The sequence below is a fragment of the Rutidosis leptorrhynchoides genome, chromosome 5 (genome assembly GCF_046630445.1).
Source record: "Rutidosis leptorrhynchoides isolate AG116_Rl617_1_P2 chromosome 5, CSIRO_AGI_Rlap_v1, whole genome shotgun sequence".
Lineage (NCBI taxonomy): Eukaryota > Viridiplantae > Streptophyta > Magnoliopsida > Asterales > Asteraceae > Rutidosis > Rutidosis leptorrhynchoides.
The window spans coordinates 211,989,571-212,009,822 of record NC_092337.1 but is presented as its reverse complement, the minus strand read 5'-3'; the positions used below and the strand labels follow the sequence as shown (position 1 = coordinate 212,009,822).

The window sequence follows — 20,252 nt, the reverse complement described above, 5'->3', positions numbered from 1 at the left end:
AAAAACTCACACTATCGTTACGCCACATAAAAAATCCACACATTCTAGTCATCAATAAATGAAAAAAGCAACCAACACTATCAACTCGCCCCTCTCCATTACATGTGGTCTAAAGGGGTCTAGCTTTTGTGCCACATTAGATCTACATATGTAGGTTTACCCGATAACGAAGAATCTTATAAAATCAATTGTTAATTCATTTAGAAAGGTAATTCTTACACATTAATTTTTTATTCATACACACTTTTAAGTTTTAACTCACAACTATATTTCTACATAAAAATAGAGAGTTGAAGGTATATTATTATTTTAAGTATAAGTAAGGGTATGATAGAAAATTAATTGTGATGGATAAAATATAGGTATGTAACGATCACCTCACATTCATTTAGGTTTAAGATTTTATACTTCGCCACAAAATCGACTCGTACGGTCATACATCTAGACAATTGTTATAAAAGGCAAATAATTCATCCTGAAATTCACATTTATCTTTAATTCGGAAACTCCATATAAAAAGTTATGTAAACTGTTGAAATAAAGTGGTGGCATGATAAAAATATTTACGCAGAATCCCATTCAATCCAAGTAGCGATAGAAAAGAGTTTGAAAAAAAAAAAAAACAAAATTAAACATGTAGTCCTGGTAGTTTACTAAATATTGAACGAATAGTCAAAACTTGATTTTTTCAACTGGATAGTTCAGATATCCACACGTTTGGCGCGAACAATCCAATTTCATCACGTTCGTTATTATTCTCCGTGAACAACTCGTTTGAACAAGTCGATTCATTGTTTTTCATGATGTTTTGGATCTAGTTGCTACACAAAAAATGATTATCGAAGCTCTAGGAATTTGTTTTAAGCTTCAATTTGAAGTGATTCGTGATTTTAAATTCTGTGTTCATTGAATATTACCTCAAATTTAAAAAATTTGAACACGCAATTCATTTTGTGAGCAAAAATTAAATTCCAATCCTTTTTGGGTTTAGTCATATTGGGGGTTATCTTGATTGTCAAATTAGATAACTTAGGTTACCTTTTCAGATCATTTCCCCTATATACAATACTATAATTATAATGACCGACTATTATTTTTTAAAATATTCTCTATTCCTTTGCGACGGCTCTAGTTATTGAGTCGACATCAAGCGTCAATTTATTGACGATTTGATTGACTCTTAGAGCCAAAATTAAATTTCAGGCAGGATTTAAAACTCATGAAAATTTGATTTTACCATTTTCATTACGTCTCAATTTTATTTTATTTTTTGTAAAAAAAAATTTTCTACTTATTGGTTGGAGGTCCACTCGGAAGCAATCTCTCTATCCGTCGAACAGAGAGAGGGATGACTTTCTCTACTTTTGAGAGTGTTTTCACTCTGTGTGGAGAAATGACTTGTCTTTATTCTCGAATAAGGGAAGGACTGTCTACATATCACCTCCCCATACACTATTTATGTGGTATTGGATTTTGTTGTTGTTGTCGTCGTCTCTACTCCTTTGTGGTTTCTACTTTTAACTTGTATTTTTCAAGGTTATAATGCTTGAAAGCCCTTTCTATTCTTTGTAATTTTCTAATGTCTTATTAGACTTTTTATAGCGGTTTGTGTTTATTTACATTTTTCCTGTGAAGTTTAGAACAATTTGATATAAATGGACCAACTTAAGAATTTCTATTGCCTACAAAATTATTCTCAAATATATCATGTGACCTACATAAATAAGATATTAAATTTAGAGGCCTTTCTAATCTCTATTTTTACTGTTGTACGTGGATATGATTAAATGAGAAAGAAAATTTAAGGGTAAAACTGAAAAGTAACAGAAAATACATTACTTTTATGACATTTTCTTAAACTGTGAATTTTTTTTTTGTCCGTAAACTATTAATAAGTAATATTGTACTCCCTCCGTCCCAAATCTATTGTCCCCAGACAAAAACACGCAGTTTTATGAAATCTCACTAACTTCATTCTCCACCACTAATATATCTTCTCTCCAGAATAATCTCTTTTGATTGGTTAAAAAAGAACCTAGACAATTAATTTGGAATATCCCAAAATGAAATAATGAATAATCGATTTGGAACGGAAGGAATATAAAGATATATTATTATATTATATTAATATTATACATCATTTCGAGTCAATTCATCTAAAGAATAAGTTTCTTTCTCTTTTAGTTTTCATTTTATCATTTTTTTTTTCACTATATAAAATAATCATAAACTGGAGAATTGAAGGATGGTGGCACATGAAATGCTGACTCTTGTCATTAATAATCAACGGTCTTCCATCTCCATGTACGGACATCCCCTACGGCCCTCATTTCCCATCTTTTATCTTAATCTTCATGGATTTTAAATCTGATTTTAAATTTGAATTTTACTTTAAAATTTAATTTTTAAAACTTCATTTAAAATTAATAAATGTTTATTCTCCATTATATATCCATCACTCATCCTCTCTCTTTACTTTTTTCAGCTATACTTCGGTCGGTCGTCCACTGCTGGATATTTTTAAATTATTACCTTTTCTTTTGAAAGGCGATTTTTTTAACTATTACTAAACTAACAAATTAATAATATATAATATACTGCAACGTCAGTCTCTTTATTTCATCACTTTTTTGTTTCTTAATCCGATGGTGATCGGAGACAAAGTTAAAAACAAAAAGTGTTTATTTGATCATCATCTCAACATCATGGCTGTTTTTCACAACAACAACAAGTGGTTTTCTGAGCTTGGTTAAAATTATGGCTTCTTTTTTACTTTAGCTTATTTGTTATAATGCATGTCAAAATCAGGTGTTTTAGACTAGCTTAGGAAGAAGAAGGGTAATGTTTGTTTAAAATCTTTTAATAATTAGTTAAAGAATTACATACCTTTCTTATATATAATAATTAAAAAATAACAAAAAAAAAAAAAAGTTAAGGTTTGCGATTATAATAAATTTTAAATAAAATGAAGCTTTCAACATCAGGGTCTGGTCAGCAGCTTCAAGAAGGTAAATATTAGTACTCCCTTGTACTAACTAGTCTTTTTTTTGTGTGTTTTTGTTTTACCTTTTTACCTTTTGATTTTCCATGATGATTGTGATTGTGATTGTGTCATTTTCATTAATTCTTCCTTAATTACTTATATTTTTGATGAAAAATTTAATAACTAATGAATGAGAATTACTAGAAATTAATTAATTGTTTGTTTTGTTTATTTATGGAAGGAGAAAACAAATGTTTGAATTCAGAACTATGGCATGCTTGTGCTGGCCCTCTTGTTTCACTACCAACAGTTGGTTCTCGTGTCATTTATTTCCCTCAGGGTCATAGTGAGCAGGTCCACAAATTTATAAATTTAAATATATAATAATAATAATAACGTTTTAATTTGCATTACATGCAATTGTTGTTATATATTTTGATCCGATTTCGTAATGTGAAACCACAAGGTTGCTGCCACAACGAATAAAGAAATGGATGCTCACATTCCAAATTATCCAAGCCTGCCTCCCCAATTGATCTGCCAACTTCACAATGTCACAATGCATGTATGTTTTTATACAGATTCTTAGTACTTTATCCATCCCAAAATAACCATTTAATTTTTAAAAGTCTTTTTTTTTTTTTTCTTTCACAAATTTGACTTTAAATATGTTTGTTTGTTTTATATAATAATTGATTTGATTAAATTAATATGAATTGAGAGATTTCAAACGTGTTTTCATTGGAATAATTTTCATCAACACATGTTATATAACACAAAAAAGATATTCAAAATCAAAGTTGAAAAGAAAGACTAAAGTCAATCTAGGATGGTTATTTTGGGACGGATGTAACAATGATTGATTCTTTTTACAATTTCGTGAATTTCAGGCAGACGTTGAAACCGATGAAGTGTATGCTCAAATGACATTACAGCCATTGACTCAAGTAAATCAATATTTAGTCAAACTTACGATGTGCTTTATAAGTTTGTAATTGTAAAGTATATAGAACTAGGAGGATTAAAAAGTTTATCTCTCTTTTTTTCAGCAAGAACAAAAGGATAAATTTCTTCCTGTTGAGTTGGGTGTTCCGAGTAGACAGCCGACCAATTACTTCTGCAAGACGTTAACAGCTAGCGATACGAGTACACATGGCGGGTTTTCGGTTCCTAGACGTGCTGCTGAAAAAGTTTTTCCTCCATTGGTAATACTGGTTGTATCATATTACTCCGATAATAGTCTTAATATAGGATATGTGTCGAATATATACTAACAAAAACTATGTTATTGATTTTTGTTCGTATTAGGATTTTTCTATGCAGCCTCCTGCACAGGAACTTATTGCAAGGGATCTACATGACGTTGAGTGGAAGTTCAGGCATATCTTCCGGGGTGGGTTCGTACTTCCTTATTATGTTGTTATGTTGTTTGACTGTTTGTTCAGGGAGTGCTTACTCAATAGTAATGTTGTAAAATGCCCCGATCAATGCCGATTACTCCTTTTTAGGAACTGGCCGATCCGATTTTCCAAAATCCGAGAAATTAATTGGTCAACAATGGTCAATGAGTCAAAATGGGATTTAGTTGGTCAAAGTTGGATTTAGTCGGTCAAATTCGGTAAAAGTTAATATTGGTCTATCATTTTAATTTTAATGTGAATTTAAATAAGAATTTTAGAGTTCTTGAACAAATGAAGAATATGTTTATTTTAACTATATTAACGTTTATGTTTATGTTTATGGAATTCACGTATATTTACACATATTGTTTTGAACTTTATAATTTATACATATATTTTTGAACTTTATTACATAATTTTTTTTTCCTGCGAAAAAACAGAAAACTTCTTTAAAACAAGGAAACTTCAAACGGAAATTGAAGCCCAAATAACGTACAACCAAAGTCAACTGAGCTTAAAACAAGAACTGCAAACTAACCAAGCTCGCACCTAAACAAAAGATCTAAACAACAAAATAGAAAATATGACCACGATACAAAAAAACAAAGAAGATCAAGATATAATAGAGGGTGACCAATCAAACGTATGACGGACGGTTAGCAACCATCTAAACGCCGACCACATTAAGCATCTTTTTATGAATTCACCGAACTTTTCCATCTCGGCCCCTTCCACCCGGCGACTTCTTCTCGAGTACCGATTTTTGCAACATTGAGTGATAGTAGAATAATTATAATTAGAATCAGGTGTAGTTTAACTGATTGTACAAGATAGTAATTGGATGTGCTTTTGCTGCTTGAAGGAATAATTACATATAGATGTTTGAGAGTCTAAGGGGAGGTTTTTTTCTATAAAATTTAATTATAAATATTTTAGATCAGATTATCAAAATGTTCATTTTGTGTAAAAGGGGTCGTACTGTGAAACGGGAGTAAATGTCTCTTATATGTGTTTCTTGTACCCTGGGAAGTTTCAATACTCAACTTTTCTTGAACTTTTATTTCTCGTTACTGTTGTTTCATGAAATACTTGACGTATTTCTGTTGATGTTAAACGTTTTTTCCATGTCTTGCAGGGCAGCCCAAGCGCCATCTTCTAACTACAGGATGGAGCGTGTTTGTTAGTGCAAAAAGGCTTGTAGCTGGAGATTCTGTTCTTTTTATATGGTAAATAGTTTATTTTTTTTTTTTCATTTAAAATGGAAAATTGACGTGCAATCAGTCAGTTCGAGAGTGAATTTGTGGCATATTTTGTGATTTAGTCTCAAATGGGTTTTAGAAAAAGTTTAGCCAAAATGGGAACATGTCAAACGGGTTGAAAGTCGCACGAAGTGTAGTTTCAAATCATACCACATCCTAAGTCAACTTGATAATATATTTGAGTTCTTGTGATGTAACACACTTTTGATTTTCTAAACTTTTGAGAAATGGAGAAAAATTGTAATCAAGCCAACCCGAAAAAGTCGATTGTTACTAAACCCACCCGAGCTAATATATGTTACCACCTTTATTTAGTTAGTTCATGGGTTACATGATTTTCCTCTCACAGGTTGGTCGTGGGAGTGGTCGTTGTGGGGCCGTTAGAGGGTCGGTTTTACCCTTTTTTATTTAGTTAGTTCGTGCTTATTTACATTGAAGCGATGTTGATTTGAATAACTAGGAACGAGAAAAATCAGCTCCATTTAGGAGTTAGGCGAGCAACTCGTCCCCAAACAGTGATGCCTTCCTCTGTTCTATCAAGTGATAGTATGCATATCGGCCTTCTTGCTGCTGCTGCTCATGCATCTGCTACTAATAGTTGTTTCACTATCTTCTATAATCCAAGGTGATATATTAAAACGATATATATTATATATTATTGTTATATCATATTATATAGCATGCTTTATAGCTTCTTATTCTTCTTAAAAATGACATTCGATTCAGGGCCAGTCCATCTGAGTTTGTCATACCCCTTTCTAAATACATCAAATCAGTGTATCACACACGGGTTTCAGTTGGGATGCGTTTTCGTATGCTGTTTGAAACTGAAGAATCAAGTGTACGCAGGTAACTGAACCGTACCTCATTATTGTTGATTTAATCTTAAGGTTTAAATAATGTTTAATACATAGTTTATATCCAGATACATGGGAACCATCACTGGCATTGCTGATTTAGATCCTGTCCGCTGGCCCAATTCTCATTGGCGCTCTGTTAAGGTAAATTACCTTAAACTATGATTGTTTAATATTTGGTTTCAAACCAATTAACCCTAAAACCAAACAGAATTTGGATTCGGTTTTCGGTTCAGTTTCGGTTTTTAATTTGATCCGGTTTTGGTTTCGGATTCTTGTTTTGCCTTCAAAATTTTCAAAAGCGAATAAACCGAGGAAACCGAACTGATGAACACCCCTACTGGCTACCTGAAACATACTAATATCATTTTCGGTATTCTTGGTTCACCTTTATTTGCGAGAAGTACAAACTGTAAACTTAATACGTATGTGTTAGGTTGGTTGGGATGAGTCAACTGCAGGTGAGAAACAGCCTCGGGTGTCGTTATGGGAAATTGAACCCTTATCAACCTATCCTATCTATCCTTCTTTGTTTCCCCTTCGGTTGAAACGACCTTGGTATCCTGGACCATCATCTTTTCAAGGTATCATTCGGGTAATTTTTTTTTTTTTTTTTTTTTTTTAAAGTTATGTCATTGTTTTGCTTTCCGATTTTCAAGATATGTATGCAGACAACCGAGATGATGCGTTTAGCAGGATGACATGGTTACAAGGGCACACTAACGAGCAACCTCTAAATTTTCAATCGGGTGTTATGTATCCATGGATGCAGGCGCAAAGAGTTGACCAGTCAATCCTACAAAGTAATCTTAATCAACAATACCAACAATTATTGCAATTTCAACAGCCCGTTCAATATCTTCAGCAGCAGTCAATTACACAACCGTTTGTCCATGGTCAAACCCAAATGTTGGATAATTCAAGGTCAATGCAGCAACAAGTCAACAACCAAGAAAGTCAACACCACCAAAACTCATATCCTGAAACATATCTGATGCAAAACCAGCGTCATTCATTTCCAAAAACAGATTTTATAGACTCGAGTCCCAAATTTACATCGAGTAGCGTCCCCGTTATGCAGAATATGTTGGGTTCGAAATGCTCAGAAGGGACTAGCAATCTTTCGAGTTTTTCAAGAACGGGTCAACTTTTGATCCCGGAGATTCAATCGAATCAGCAATCATGGGGATTGAAATTTGGTCAACCACAAGTCAATACGTCTTCTTCAATTTCACCATCCGTTGAGCAAGAATCTTCAAACTTGGATGTTCAAAATCGTGGTTTATTTAGTCCGATTAATATCGACTCATCTGGACTTATTCTTCCAACAATTGACACTGATTTGTCGTCCACAATGCCTTCTTCACCTGCTTCTGGTTTTCAGAATTTTGGTTACACGCATGACTCTTCTGAGCTGTTCCAGTCTAACCATAACAGGACATTTGTGAAGGTACAGCTGTTAATATGGCAACTAAAGGTGGAAATATGAGCTGGTCAGTTGGGTTGGGTAACGGGTAAATAACGGAAACTTTATATTGATCGGGTCAACCTCAAATATTTTTTCTAATATACAATTAGTGTGCCAAGTATGATTATGAAAACCAAAATCACTTATATATATATATGTGTATGTATATATATACACACACACATATGTACACATACACATGTGTGTGTGCGCGCGCGTGCATGTCAATTAAAAAATGAAGTATGTCGGAGGCATATGTTCAGTCTTTATTTTATTTTTTTGAACAACGACATCGACATCGAATGCTCTCATTTGTCACCCACACACGCGTTAGGAGGAAACTCTTCACACACCATCGCCGCATTCAGTACCCGGTGTGCTTTGGATTAAATTGAGAGGCTTAAGACATGCACCGTATTACCCCAACAGAATCCTTGAAAAAACACCCCTCCCAGGATTCGAACCCTCACCTATTATTTTAAGGACGTGAGCCTGGGATCAACATAAAAGTTGTACCACTCAGGCAATGTCTCGGTGTATAACCTTTTGATTGTTAATAATATTTGCCAGTTACCATTTTGTCATGTTAGAGGAAAGATAACCACGCCTTCATGAGTAAATGAGTCAAAATTTCCACCTCTAGCTGTTTATTGTTTGCGATTTATTAAACGTGTAGTTAAAAAGTAACATGGGGTATGATATGTATTTGTTTGGTTGCAGGTATACAAATCAGGGTGCGTCGGGAGGTCACTGGACATCACCCGGTTCAACAGCTATCAAGAGCTGAGAGAGGAATTGGGTCAGATGTTCGGGATCGAGGGTTTTGTTGAAGACCCGCAAAGATCAGGCTGGCAGCTTGTATTCGTCGATAGGGAGAATGACATTCTTCTCCTTGGAGACGACCCTTGGGAGTAAGTTCCTCACTTAAGCTTTATACTCATCGGACATTTTTCTTTTTCTTTTTTTTTTTTTTTTTTTTATTTGTCAGTTTAAAATGAGTATATTTTTGTAAATGGTGTTGTGTATGCAGGGCATTTGTAAGTAGTGTCTGGTATATCAAGATACTTTCTCCTGAGGATGTGCAACAACTCGGGAAACAAGAGATTGAATCCTTTGGTCAAAAATCGAGTGAAAGAATCCACAACAGTAGAGACCTTTCGGGACTTCCTCCATCAATGGGTTCGCTTGACTTTTGACTAAGAAAGTCAACCTTTAGTGATCCTGAAAGCAAGAAACTATATTCATTAGGTTCTTTTTCTTTTCTGGTGTCTCTTGAGTCTTTAATGTGTTGCTATATTATCAGTTAGCTTTGTCGATGAATACTTTCAAGTAAAGTCTTTGAATTGTTGACATTTAATTTAACTAAATATTTTTTTTAGAACATGTATGGAGCAGAACTTTGACGATTGTGGAATTGTAATTTGACCATTTATTGTGTGCGCTATCTCTTATCCTGTTCTTCTGTGTTTTATTTTCACAAATTGTATGATTTGTTGTATGTGGAAAGTGAGTTATCATGGAATATGGATTGATATTCTTATGTTTCTATATGTACGAAATTAACTAGTTAAATCTATTTGATTACTTCGAAACAAATGAATACATATATTCAAGTAGATAAAATAACCAGAAAGTTTTATCAAGTACATTTTTTATCCCTCTGGTCACAGTTTGTACAAAGACTGAGGGTCATTATCAATTTGTAAACTCTTAATATTCCCTTGGTCCTACCACGATGTCTCATTTCATTTCAAGTGTTCACTTTGAATTTTAATCAATCGTAAGAGGTTATTCTGAAGAGAGAAGATTTACGATTGGTGAAGAATGAAGTTAGTGAGAATTCTTAAAACTGTGTGTAAAAAGTAAATGAACACTTAATGAGTGGGAGGTAGTATGTGTTATGAATTTTATATGCATACATATTGAGAGAGGTTATCATCCTACAAAAAGACTCAGTCTTCACACAAATTCACCACTTAGTCTGTTAAAGTCTAACTTTGTCTTTCTAAGTATCAATCTGTTACATGCGAATTTTAGTGGTTCTCAGTTTGTACATAGATCGAGAGTACGCAAACTCAGAGTGTTACTGCATGTTGATCAAGTTTGCAGATACGTTGGTGGTACTCATTGGTTTTGTATTTGGATGTCTAATCATTAGGATTTGATATTTCCACTTTGATTTTTGATAAATCAATTACATTTATGCATTAAACAATTGTACTGTACAATGGGTTAATGCATTAATGTAGTTGATTTATCAAAAATCAAAGTGGATTACGGACTATACCTGCAAATGGGTGAAGTTGAGTCGATTTGAGTAATGAGTCAAAACGGTTTTGAGTTGTAATGGGTCATGGGTCAAACGGGTAAAAATTTTAAACGGGTCTAATTTTATTCAAGCAAAACTGATTCTCCCTGAGAAATAACTGCTCCATACGGTCAAGCAAAACTTTAGATGTCCAGGCATATGTTTGATTCTCCCTGAGAAATCCACCTCTGTGAATGTATTTTACTCAAATTTAATAGACATGATACAAACAAAACCTAAGAAATAAGAGAATCAATAGGCTTGCACAATTTCATATACATTATATATCAAAAAAAAAAATAAACAAAAGAAAAGTCAGTTTTATATCAAACGGAAAAGAACGTAGCCCTTAAAATATATACACGGGCATCAATTTGCCACACAAACAGATTTCATGTCATAAACTATGAAACTCAAGATTCAGATATTATATCTCCTGCATCATAATCATCATCACCTAAAAGGAACAAATATAATATGACAACAAAAACGAACCATAAAGAATGCATCCCCTAAGGTTATTTATAATGCATCCCCTAAGGTTATTTATAGACATATAGTTGTAGCAAATAAACTAAACCCTAGATCGATCGGTGTAACCCGAGTATTTCTCTCGACTCATGAGACTCCAATCGGTCACGTATTGACTTTTTGACATAGGGGACGTATCGATCGAAGTAGCTTGTGAAACATCATCACGTGACATCATCGCGGGCCACACAAAAGCCGGCTTGAAAAGCGGGACATTAGGGACAGCCATCGACCCGTTTAATATTTGCACAATGGCATGTGGTTTTGGCCTCTCGCTAGCAATAGGGTGTGAACAAGCTAACCCCAACAACAATAATCGTTCGGCTTCTTAACTGTTGTAATCGTCCGAAATTCTCTTATCGACCACATCCAAGATACGTCCTTCTCGATACAACGACCATACATAATCAACCATGAAATGGAACCCGTTGACTTTTGTCCCGGGCCGTTGACCTGAAACGACCTCGATTATTAACGCCCCAAATGCATAAATATCGGAACGTTGAGTTGCTTTTCCTGTATGGAAGCATTCAGGGGCGATATAACCGATAGTTCCAAGTACACCTTGGGCTTCAGCATAACTTGATTTTTCATTATCAAGAGCACGAGCTAGCCCGAAATCACCTAATCGAGCATTGAAATCCGAATCGAGCATAATGTTGCTAGCTTTGATGTCACGATGAACAACTTTTTGGTCGTATTCGTTGTGAAGGTAATGGAGGGCTGAGGCGACACCGATTAAGATCGTGCGTCGCTGAGTCCAGCTCAATGGTTCGCCTGTGACCGTGAATAGGTGCATATCGAGACTACCTTTTCGCATGTACTCGTACACTAGTAGTAGCTTCCCGTGTTTGTGACACCATCCTACACAGTTTTAAAATTAAATGAACTTTGAATAAATATACAATCAAAACATATACTAGAGTATAATACAGAATGTCAATTAATCTCGTTGGATAAGAATTGTGTTTTGTTGGTGCAGATGAAAAAATATTTTCTATGTATACAAAAAATTATATTATGTAATCTCTTGTTAAAATATCAAATTAAATATTCGAAATTAGATGTCTTTAAATCTTAAACATTGATTTATACTATGATATGATGTCATATGTCAATTATTTCAAATGAAACGCTAATTTTTTTCGAGACTAATTTAAATTTTAACAATTGATTTAGTCATTTGATAATACAAGTAAAGAATTAATTTTAACAATTGATTTTGAAAACGTAGCCCTTATGGCTACGTTTAAGCATACTATAAATAAGTTTCTAAAGTTTATTTAATTAATTACAAAGTTAAAATATTCCTTTTTTAATATAAACTTTCCTTATATAAATTTGGGATTAATATTATTCATGGCAGGGTTGAATTATAAATATGGTATAAAATTATTTTTGGTATGCTTAAGTGTAGCTTTTAGTGCTACGTTTATCATTTTCATTATTATTATTATTATTATTATTATTATTATTATTATTATTATTATTATTATTATTATTATTATTATTATTATTATTATTATTATAATAATAAACTTAAAAGTATTAAAACTTACAAAAAATTAGTGGGGAGCCTAGAGACAATCTGGGCCCCCACACCTCTAGCAATAGCAAAACCTATCCTAGTAAAAATATGAGCAGCAGCACCGGCACCAATATCTTGCGCCATCGAACTCTTCTGAACCCGCTTTAGCAAAGAAACAACATCCTTTTCTAATTCCCCAAGGGAAGAAAATGAGAAAGGAATGAAACCATAACCAATCGTCTGACAGCTAGATTCGTACTTGACCCGCTTCCGACGAGCCGCATCAACCACAGCACGTCCAGGGACAAAGTCAGAAAGCCCAGACTGTGTCAAAGGAGAAGACCCTGTCAAGTCAACACAAACATCGCGACCACAATCCCAGGAATAAAGTAACACATCTGCAGGTCTGAGGGCCCTGTTGTTCCCTCCAGACAACCCAATGTCAACCTCCTTTCTCGCTGAAATCCCAGATCGATAACAAACATCAACAAGGGAATCCCGAACAACATTATGTCGATGCTTAATACCCACCATACCAGCACAAGACACCGCGTGATCCCCGAAAATATCCCCAGTAAAAACCCTTGAACAGGCAGAGCATGCCGTCGAGATAGAGAACAATGGAACACCCAACCGGTAGCACAACAGACATCGGTAAGTCTTTGCGTTCATCGTCTGACCCAACCCCAAAATAGGGACTGCCCTTAGCCAAGCAGAGGTGTGATCACCCTACTGCGATTTCCATAAGGCCGATTGTCGGGGAGATAACGAAAAAGTGGATTCTGCAGAAGCGGTAACCTTTGTGAAATAAACATCTGCCAATTTCTTCATGAGTATTGGGGCAGCGACCTCACTCGGATTACCTAAAATATCAAACCCAACTGTTTTATTAAACAGACCCAATGCATCTTCAAAAGCACGACCAAGACCAACAATACTCGCATGACGTAGTAGCTTGGTCTGCAATCCAGCAGACTGTAATCGAGAAGCGAGAAAAGCATAATGACGAACATCTCCCGCAGAATAAACACCAAGCCCTCCAAATGCAAATGGCAAGGTGGCAAGCCGCCACTGCCAATCACCAAACCCAGGCCCTGAAGCAGTAACAATACGCTCCAAGGAAGATCGAAGGGCTCCATCGAAAGCGCGCTGAGCCGCCTCAAATATACTAGGAGGACAAGTACGCAAGGAAAAGTAGAGTTTAGAAACTCCCGTACATGCCCTAAGCAACAACAACTCACACTGAGGATCAGTGTGAGTTGACATTATTATTACTATTATTATTACTATTATTATTATTATTATTATTATTATTATTATTATTATTATTATTATTATTATTATTATTATTATTGAACGGCGATATCGACATCGAATGCTCTCATTTGTCATACACACACGCGTTAGGAGGAAACCCAATTCACGACGATGTTGACAGTGTCATCGAAGATTGGAAAAACCCCCTAAAGACCTTCTCAAATCGCATTGATGTTGGCAGTGCCATCAAAAGTTGTAAACTCTCTGCTTGGAGTAAGAATCGAACCTGAGTTAGCAGTACCCAAGTTGAATCTCACTCCCATACCACTGAAGCCAAGCTTTAGTGGAATTATTATTATTATTAAAATTATTATTATTATTAAAATTATTATTATTATTATTATTATTATTATTATTATTAATTAGTAATTTCACGATATCACAAGTTATAAATTGATAAAGTATAATAGCAAAAATCTATGTAAGAAATTAGATAATGTCTATCAACGAGGATGAGAAACTCGCGCTTTCCTACGTGGTAATTTTGATCGGTTATGAGTTGGTTGATTGATCGTTAAAAAAATGGTTAACGGTTGGTTAATTGAACGATTTAAAAAACAGTTGACGGTTGATTAATGAAATGTTAAAAAATGATTAGATAATAATATAATAATAAATAGTAAAAATATAATCGATAGCGTTGATTAATTATTTTTCTTAATCATATGGTCTTAAATATTGTGACATAGATGTTTGGATTTTTAAAACCAATTTTTTTTAATCAAAACGTAATGTTAAATATATCTTGATAATATTCAACTACATGAATAATTAAATTAATAGGCAACAATATATCTAAAGAAAAATAAAATGAACGATATAGCCTTAAATATATTTTGAATATCTATATATTGTTATCTACAGTTCTACACCATGGCCCCCATTACATCAATGTTTAGGTGTCATACATTTACTCGTTCAAACTGTCACATGTTAACTCCTAATTTACTCCTCTCATATGTCATTCTATCATTTATTAACATTTATTAATTAATTATTAATTTTTTTTTTTTGGGCAAAAGAACAAAAACTTTTATAAAAAACAAACCGAGATACAAAAGGGACCCCACAAAAAGGCTCAAAGACAAAACCAAACCTAAAAGCTAACTATAAACGAGCCTTTACGTAAAAAAATCAAAAACATCAACAAAGACTAACGAACCTAAAACACAACCAACTACGATAAAAACGAACCCATAATCACGTGTCATCTTCCCCGTTCGCCTTGAACTTAAAGGTAGACTCGATTCCAATCCCGTCTGAATTAAAACCTCCATTTCTAAATTCATCAAAAAAGCCAACACCTTCTAGCACTTCTCCCGCCCCCACTCCAATCCGCTTCCCTTAACACTTACGAAAGTATGAAAATCTTTAGCACCTCCGGTATCCTCGTCGTCACTAGAATCCCTCAAACTAAATCCTCCACCCTTAGCCCTCTTGTCCTTAACCTTACCTTTCCCTTTTACCTTACTCTTCGGATCAAGCTTTTTAACCCCGTTAACTCGAAACTTACTAGAATGGACATGCCAACCCCTACAATGACCCTTGCAAAGCTTATTTGCACAAATGCAAAATTTCTGACCCTCACTATTCCCCGTAGCTACTTTAGCCAAATTGTCAAGCAATTCACAATTGACCTCATCATCCTCAACCGGTTTCGACACGTCCTCAAATCTTCTTTTCTTTGAAACATGAACTGCACTTAAACCGTCAAGCTTTGAACCCACGAAATCAAGCGGGTATGAACTCGATCTAGGCCCGATAATATCACAGCTCGCGTTGCCCTTGTCCACACCCGAAACATTAACCACAGACGCATCAACAACCTTGTCCAATACCGAAACATTACCCAAACCCTCCTCCTGCACAGAATGTTCCATATTCAAAACATCATCGGCCATAGAAGCATCAAAAATCCCCGAAGCCCTAACAACCGCCTCGACCACCTCCTTCTCAACATCCAAACCGTTATCCGCCTTCTGTGAATCATCAGGGAACACCTGTCTACCCGCAGAAGCATTCGACTCCGGAACGTTTTTGCTGACATTAAATGGCGTCGAAATAGTTCCAAACCGAATCACACTATTGGCTTCCGCCAACAAATCAGGTGAGAAGCAATTCTCAACAATCTCCCTAACATCACTCGAATAGCCCACTTCGTTAACCCAAACTTGAAACGTCGACCCTTCATCCGCCCTAGCATTAACTAAATCGTGGATATGCTTCACGCGTTTAGACTTAACGAATATTATAGTTTAATTTAATATGAATTCCATTTACCTACAATATTATAATTATAATTACACTTAAACAAGATGTTATAATCATAATAATAATAATTAATAATATTATTATATTATCAATATATTTATCATATTTAATTTAAAATTTAACAATTGATTAATAAAATTATACTTGTCAGATTAATTAATAATTTTCGTGTGATTTTATCAGTTATTTTCATCTTTAATTTAATTAAAGATATTAAATTGAGATAAGATTTAATAATTATTTTATATTTAATTTAAAACACCATGTAAAGCAGTGGCTCTTATATAGAGGATATTTATCTAACGATTCTATTTTATTTATGTTTTCATGTATTTAATTGTTGTCCATATTTGATCGACAACATATGTATTGTCGTCAATACTGACGATTTTAAATATCAATATTTATAATTTTCGTCTAACGGACGGGTTCATAAAACTAATTTGATAATAATAAATAATAAATAAAAATAAAATAAATAAATATATTATAAATAGTAAAAATACGATGAAACAACTAATGCCGGCCTAAATGTTGAGATTCTTAACATTTAATATTTTAAAATACACATAGTTATACCTATTCAATCATATTGATTTTGTCAAATTCTACTCCTCCAGACAGAATTTGATTTGACTTTTAATTTTAATTTTAATAAAAAATGCTAGATAATCTGATGGATATTATTTTTTTAAATGCGTTGTCATTGCTATAACTCTTATTAAAAATTATTATTATATAACTAATGAAATGACCCGTGAAATCACGGGTTTGTTTAAAGAAACAATTTAATGACATATTTTAGGTATTAAATGAATATAAATGCTAAAATCATTTATTTTAATGACCCGTTTGACTAAGAAACTTGTCTATATTTTTACAAATATATAGAGACATGTATTTTCGCATACATATGTAACGTAATTAATTTCGTAAAAAGAATCCATATTTGAATATTAATAATATAATAATTATAATTATAATTATTATATTAAAAGTAAATAATAATAATAAAGTTCGCTTAAAGTTTAGTATTTATATTTTTAATAATAGTAATAATAATAATTAGTAATAATAAATGCCTTTTAAATGTTTTTAAAAAATTAAAATACACTTATTATATAAAACTTGTATAATATGCTTTAAAATTTGGGTGTTCTGTAGAAGATTTTACATTTTAAGAGAGATTAGTATTTTATTTTATAAAAGATTTCGTATTATTTTTTAATTAAATTAATATAAAATTATGACATCATCATTATAAAAATTAAAGGATAATTAGTTTAATAATGAAATCATCATTTTAGAGTTTTATATGACATATGACTATATAGATATAAACAAAAAAATTAAAAATCAAAGTCAATAAAAGTAAGACTTTTAAATATCAAAATGTGACAATTATTTTGAGATATAGTAGCTAGTACTAACCATTCATTCAAAAAAATAATAATAATAAAAATAAATGATTTATAAATCTACCATATTATCATACCAATTAACTTTATAGTGAGGGTTAACGACAATCTCTAAAGCCGTTCTTAGAAAAATCCATAAAATATACTAACGTTAAATTGATTTGTTATCACGCAACAAGCCACAAAAATTTTGACCTTCTTCTCAAATAAAACACTACCCCTAAAGAAAAATTCCAAACAAGTTATAAATTTGAATACAGTTTTGAATAAAAATGATATTATTCACATGTTTTTTTATCCATAAAACTATTAAGGCAAGTTCGAACAATGCAATGCTTGAATATGGATTGATAATTTTTCAAACTCAAAGAACCAGTGTGTCATTGTTCAGGCTATTTTCATTGCGGCTCTGTGGAACTTGTGGAGACTACGTAATAGTTACGCTTTCAACGATCAAAAGTTTCGGATATCTCATGTGTTTGATAGTATCATTGTAACGGCTTTTAATCGGCTTTTTTTTTTAGATTCAAAAAGGCTAGATTAGACTGGATTTTGTGGTTACAAAACCCATTGGACTGCTTGTAAATTCTTATAGCTTTTTTTTAACTTGTATTTACTATATATTTTCTGTCCTTTGGAAAAAAAAAAGAAAAAAAACAATGCAATGCTATGCTATTGTAAATTTGGACAGATCATAACAAGTGAATAACATTAACAATGAAATCTATTATTTATTTAAGTTGAGGAAGATAATTATTTTCACTCAAAAAATATATACTATATTATAACTGTGTTCATCTCATGACCTTTTTTTTTTTTTTCATGATCATCTTATTAAGAAGTTCAAGGATGTGTTATTAATTATTTAAAACATAAATCTATATAAGAATATTAAGACCGTCAAAGTAATTGACATTCTTTATTGGTTAATACTAAAATATAATGGTTTAAAAAATGAAGGGAAGACGTACGTACCTAATAATCGAACAAGATGTTTATGCCTTAAACGATTAATAATCGTAAGCTCAGCCAAAAAATCGTATTCACTCTTTAAACTCTCCCTCGAAAACCATTTTACGGCCACCTCCTCATTTTCCTCTGGCAACACACCACGATAAACAACCCCATAACCTCCTTTCCCTAATTTCATCTTCTCGTCAAAATTATTTGTCGCCTTTTTTAGCTCACGAAAGTGATACTCCTTCGGCATTCCAGGTAATGTCCTTAGCCGGCTCAAAATATTCGATTTTGACCTATTCATCTTTCTTTCTTTGTAAAAATAATAACCAAAATACGCAGTCAACGCCAAGAATCCCACCACCACCGGAACTCCAACACCAAGTGATATTACCATCGCACGACTTTTTGGTCCCGGGAAGTACGCTACCTTCAAAAGGAAAATGTACGGAGAAAATAATGGAATGAAAGTTATCATTAGCACATTACACAAAGTAGAGTATCGAGAGTTCTAAAAGCTATAATTAAAAGTTTATGAACACATAAATATAAATAATTGTATTTAACCAACAATGTATAAAATAATAAATGGTTAAGTTATACAGTAGTTATTTTTTGCAAAAACAATTCACTTAAATTTATTCATGAATACCACTAAACTAATAAACCATGACCTTTGATAAATTACAGTTAATTATTTATATGTATACTATAATTAATTAGCTTATAATAAAAGGTGTCTATAAAAAAATTCATATAAGTATACCGTTGTGTTCCATCGTAGGATGCAGTTCAACTCGGTTAAATTTCCAGTAGATGCTGCAAATCCGATATACGATTCCTTGTTAACCGTTTTTATGAGATCCAAATCATATTGAATAATAGGAGTTTCGGGTATGGGTGGAGTAGGAGACAGCTTTTCGGGTTGATCCGCAATATAAACACGAATAATCTTAGCAACACCATCATACTGAATCCAGATATTATGAAAAACTGAAGCATTAGGCGCGAGAGTAATATTTAACGGTGTTAAAGATTTGGACTCAACAGATCTAACGGAATGAATATTGAGACCAATATGATTATCATCAATATCGAAGTCTTGTTTTACGGTATCAAGTTCAACCGCAACGATACCGTTAGATGTTTGGTTATCGAGTGTTTGATTCGTGAGTCCCAAGTATTGACCATAACTATCAACTGGGATATCGAGTGTTGGTGCGATCACGAAAGCTAACCCCTCACCTGGTAGGTCGCCGTTAATTGGGTACATGTTGACGAGAAATGAGGTGTTAAAAGAAGCTACGATGTTGTTGTTGTTGTCGTCCCATAATTTGAATTTTTTGTTGAACATGACACGACCGGATTGGTTAGTTAGAGAGAAAACGGCGTTGACGTTAGCAGTGTCGGGAGTGATTTGTATGGCGTCTTGGCTTAACGTGGCGTAATTTTCGAATGTAAGTTCGTTGTTTGCTTGTTGTTCGAAGGATTTGTTGAAAGAGTAGAAGGTGCGGGTGAAGGTTTGGAATTTGGTGGCGGTGGAGGTGGTGAAGAAGAGGAGAAGGAAGATGAGGGTGGTCGGATTTAGGACTTTCATTTGTTACGGTGGTTGGCGGCGGAAGGGTGTGTTGTATTTGGACGATTGTTTGGGGAGAGAGATAAATGAAAAGGTACGTGCAGTGGGAAGGGGAAGGATGTGTTTAAGATGTTGAATGGAATAATTTGGAATTTAGAGGGTGAGAGTGAAGGATGTGGTGAGTGTTGCTTGGAAACAACAATGGATACTGGGTTTGCCGTAATTATAATAACTAGTTATCTAACCCTCGCTTCGCGCCGGGATTCGATTTTCAATAAATTTTATTGTATTTAGTTTGTAAAATTATTTTGTGGCTAACGATCATGTCGTTGAAGCGCAACTCGAGTCGAACTAAAAGGTATAACCCGTCAAAGATTTA

General features: G+C 33.5%; 1 protein-coding gene and 1 pseudogene across 3 annotated transcripts; one reads left to right on the top strand and one right to left on the bottom strand.

Moving 5' to 3' along the window:
• The first annotated feature begins 2,662 nt into the window (after positions 1–2,662).
• On the top strand, positions 2,663–9,400 carry LOC139847277 (auxin response factor 8-like). 3 transcript variants are annotated; one of them, XM_071836949.1, is made up of 14 exons: positions 2,663–3,008; positions 3,225–3,337; positions 3,450–3,548; positions 3,874–3,930; positions 4,033–4,188; positions 4,292–4,376; positions 5,519–5,609; positions 6,103–6,267; positions 6,375–6,491; positions 6,568–6,643; positions 6,936–7,083; positions 7,159–7,949; positions 8,688–8,878; positions 8,998–9,400. In XM_071836949.1, the coding sequence occupies exons 1-14, from the start codon at positions 2,966–2,968 to the stop codon at positions 9,161–9,163; spliced, it is 2,298 nt and encodes a 765-aa protein (XP_071693050.1). In that variant the 5' UTR covers positions 2,663–2,965; the 3' UTR covers positions 9,164–9,400. The 3 variants fall into 3 exon arrangements, with proteins under 3 accessions (XP_071693050.1, XP_071693051.1, XP_071693049.1); XM_071836950.1 differs by having other exon boundaries at positions 6,369–6,491; positions 7,171–7,949; XM_071836948.1 differs by having other exon boundaries at positions 6,369–6,491.
• A 1,449-nt stretch (positions 9,401–10,849) lies between these two features.
• On the bottom strand, positions 10,850–19,894 carry LOC139849257 (probable L-type lectin-domain containing receptor kinase S.5; annotated as a pseudogene).
• Positions 19,895–20,252: the final 358 nt, after the last annotated feature.

What these genes read in the sequence shown, in the direction of transcription:
- LOC139847277 (XM_071836948.1), top strand. Translation starts at nt 2,966, where the DNA reads ATGAAGCTTTCAACATCAGGGTCTGGTCAGCAGCTTCAAGAAG. An exon ending in CATTACAGCCATTGACTCAA is followed by an intron (nt 3,931 to 4,032) that starts GTAAATCAATAT and finishes TCTTTTTTTCAG; the next exon opens with CAAGAACAAAAGGATAAATT. An exon ending in TGGACCATCATCTTTTCAAG is followed by an intron (nt 7,084 to 7,158) that starts GTATCATTCGGG and finishes CCGATTTTCAAG; the next exon opens with ATATGTATGCAGACAACCGA.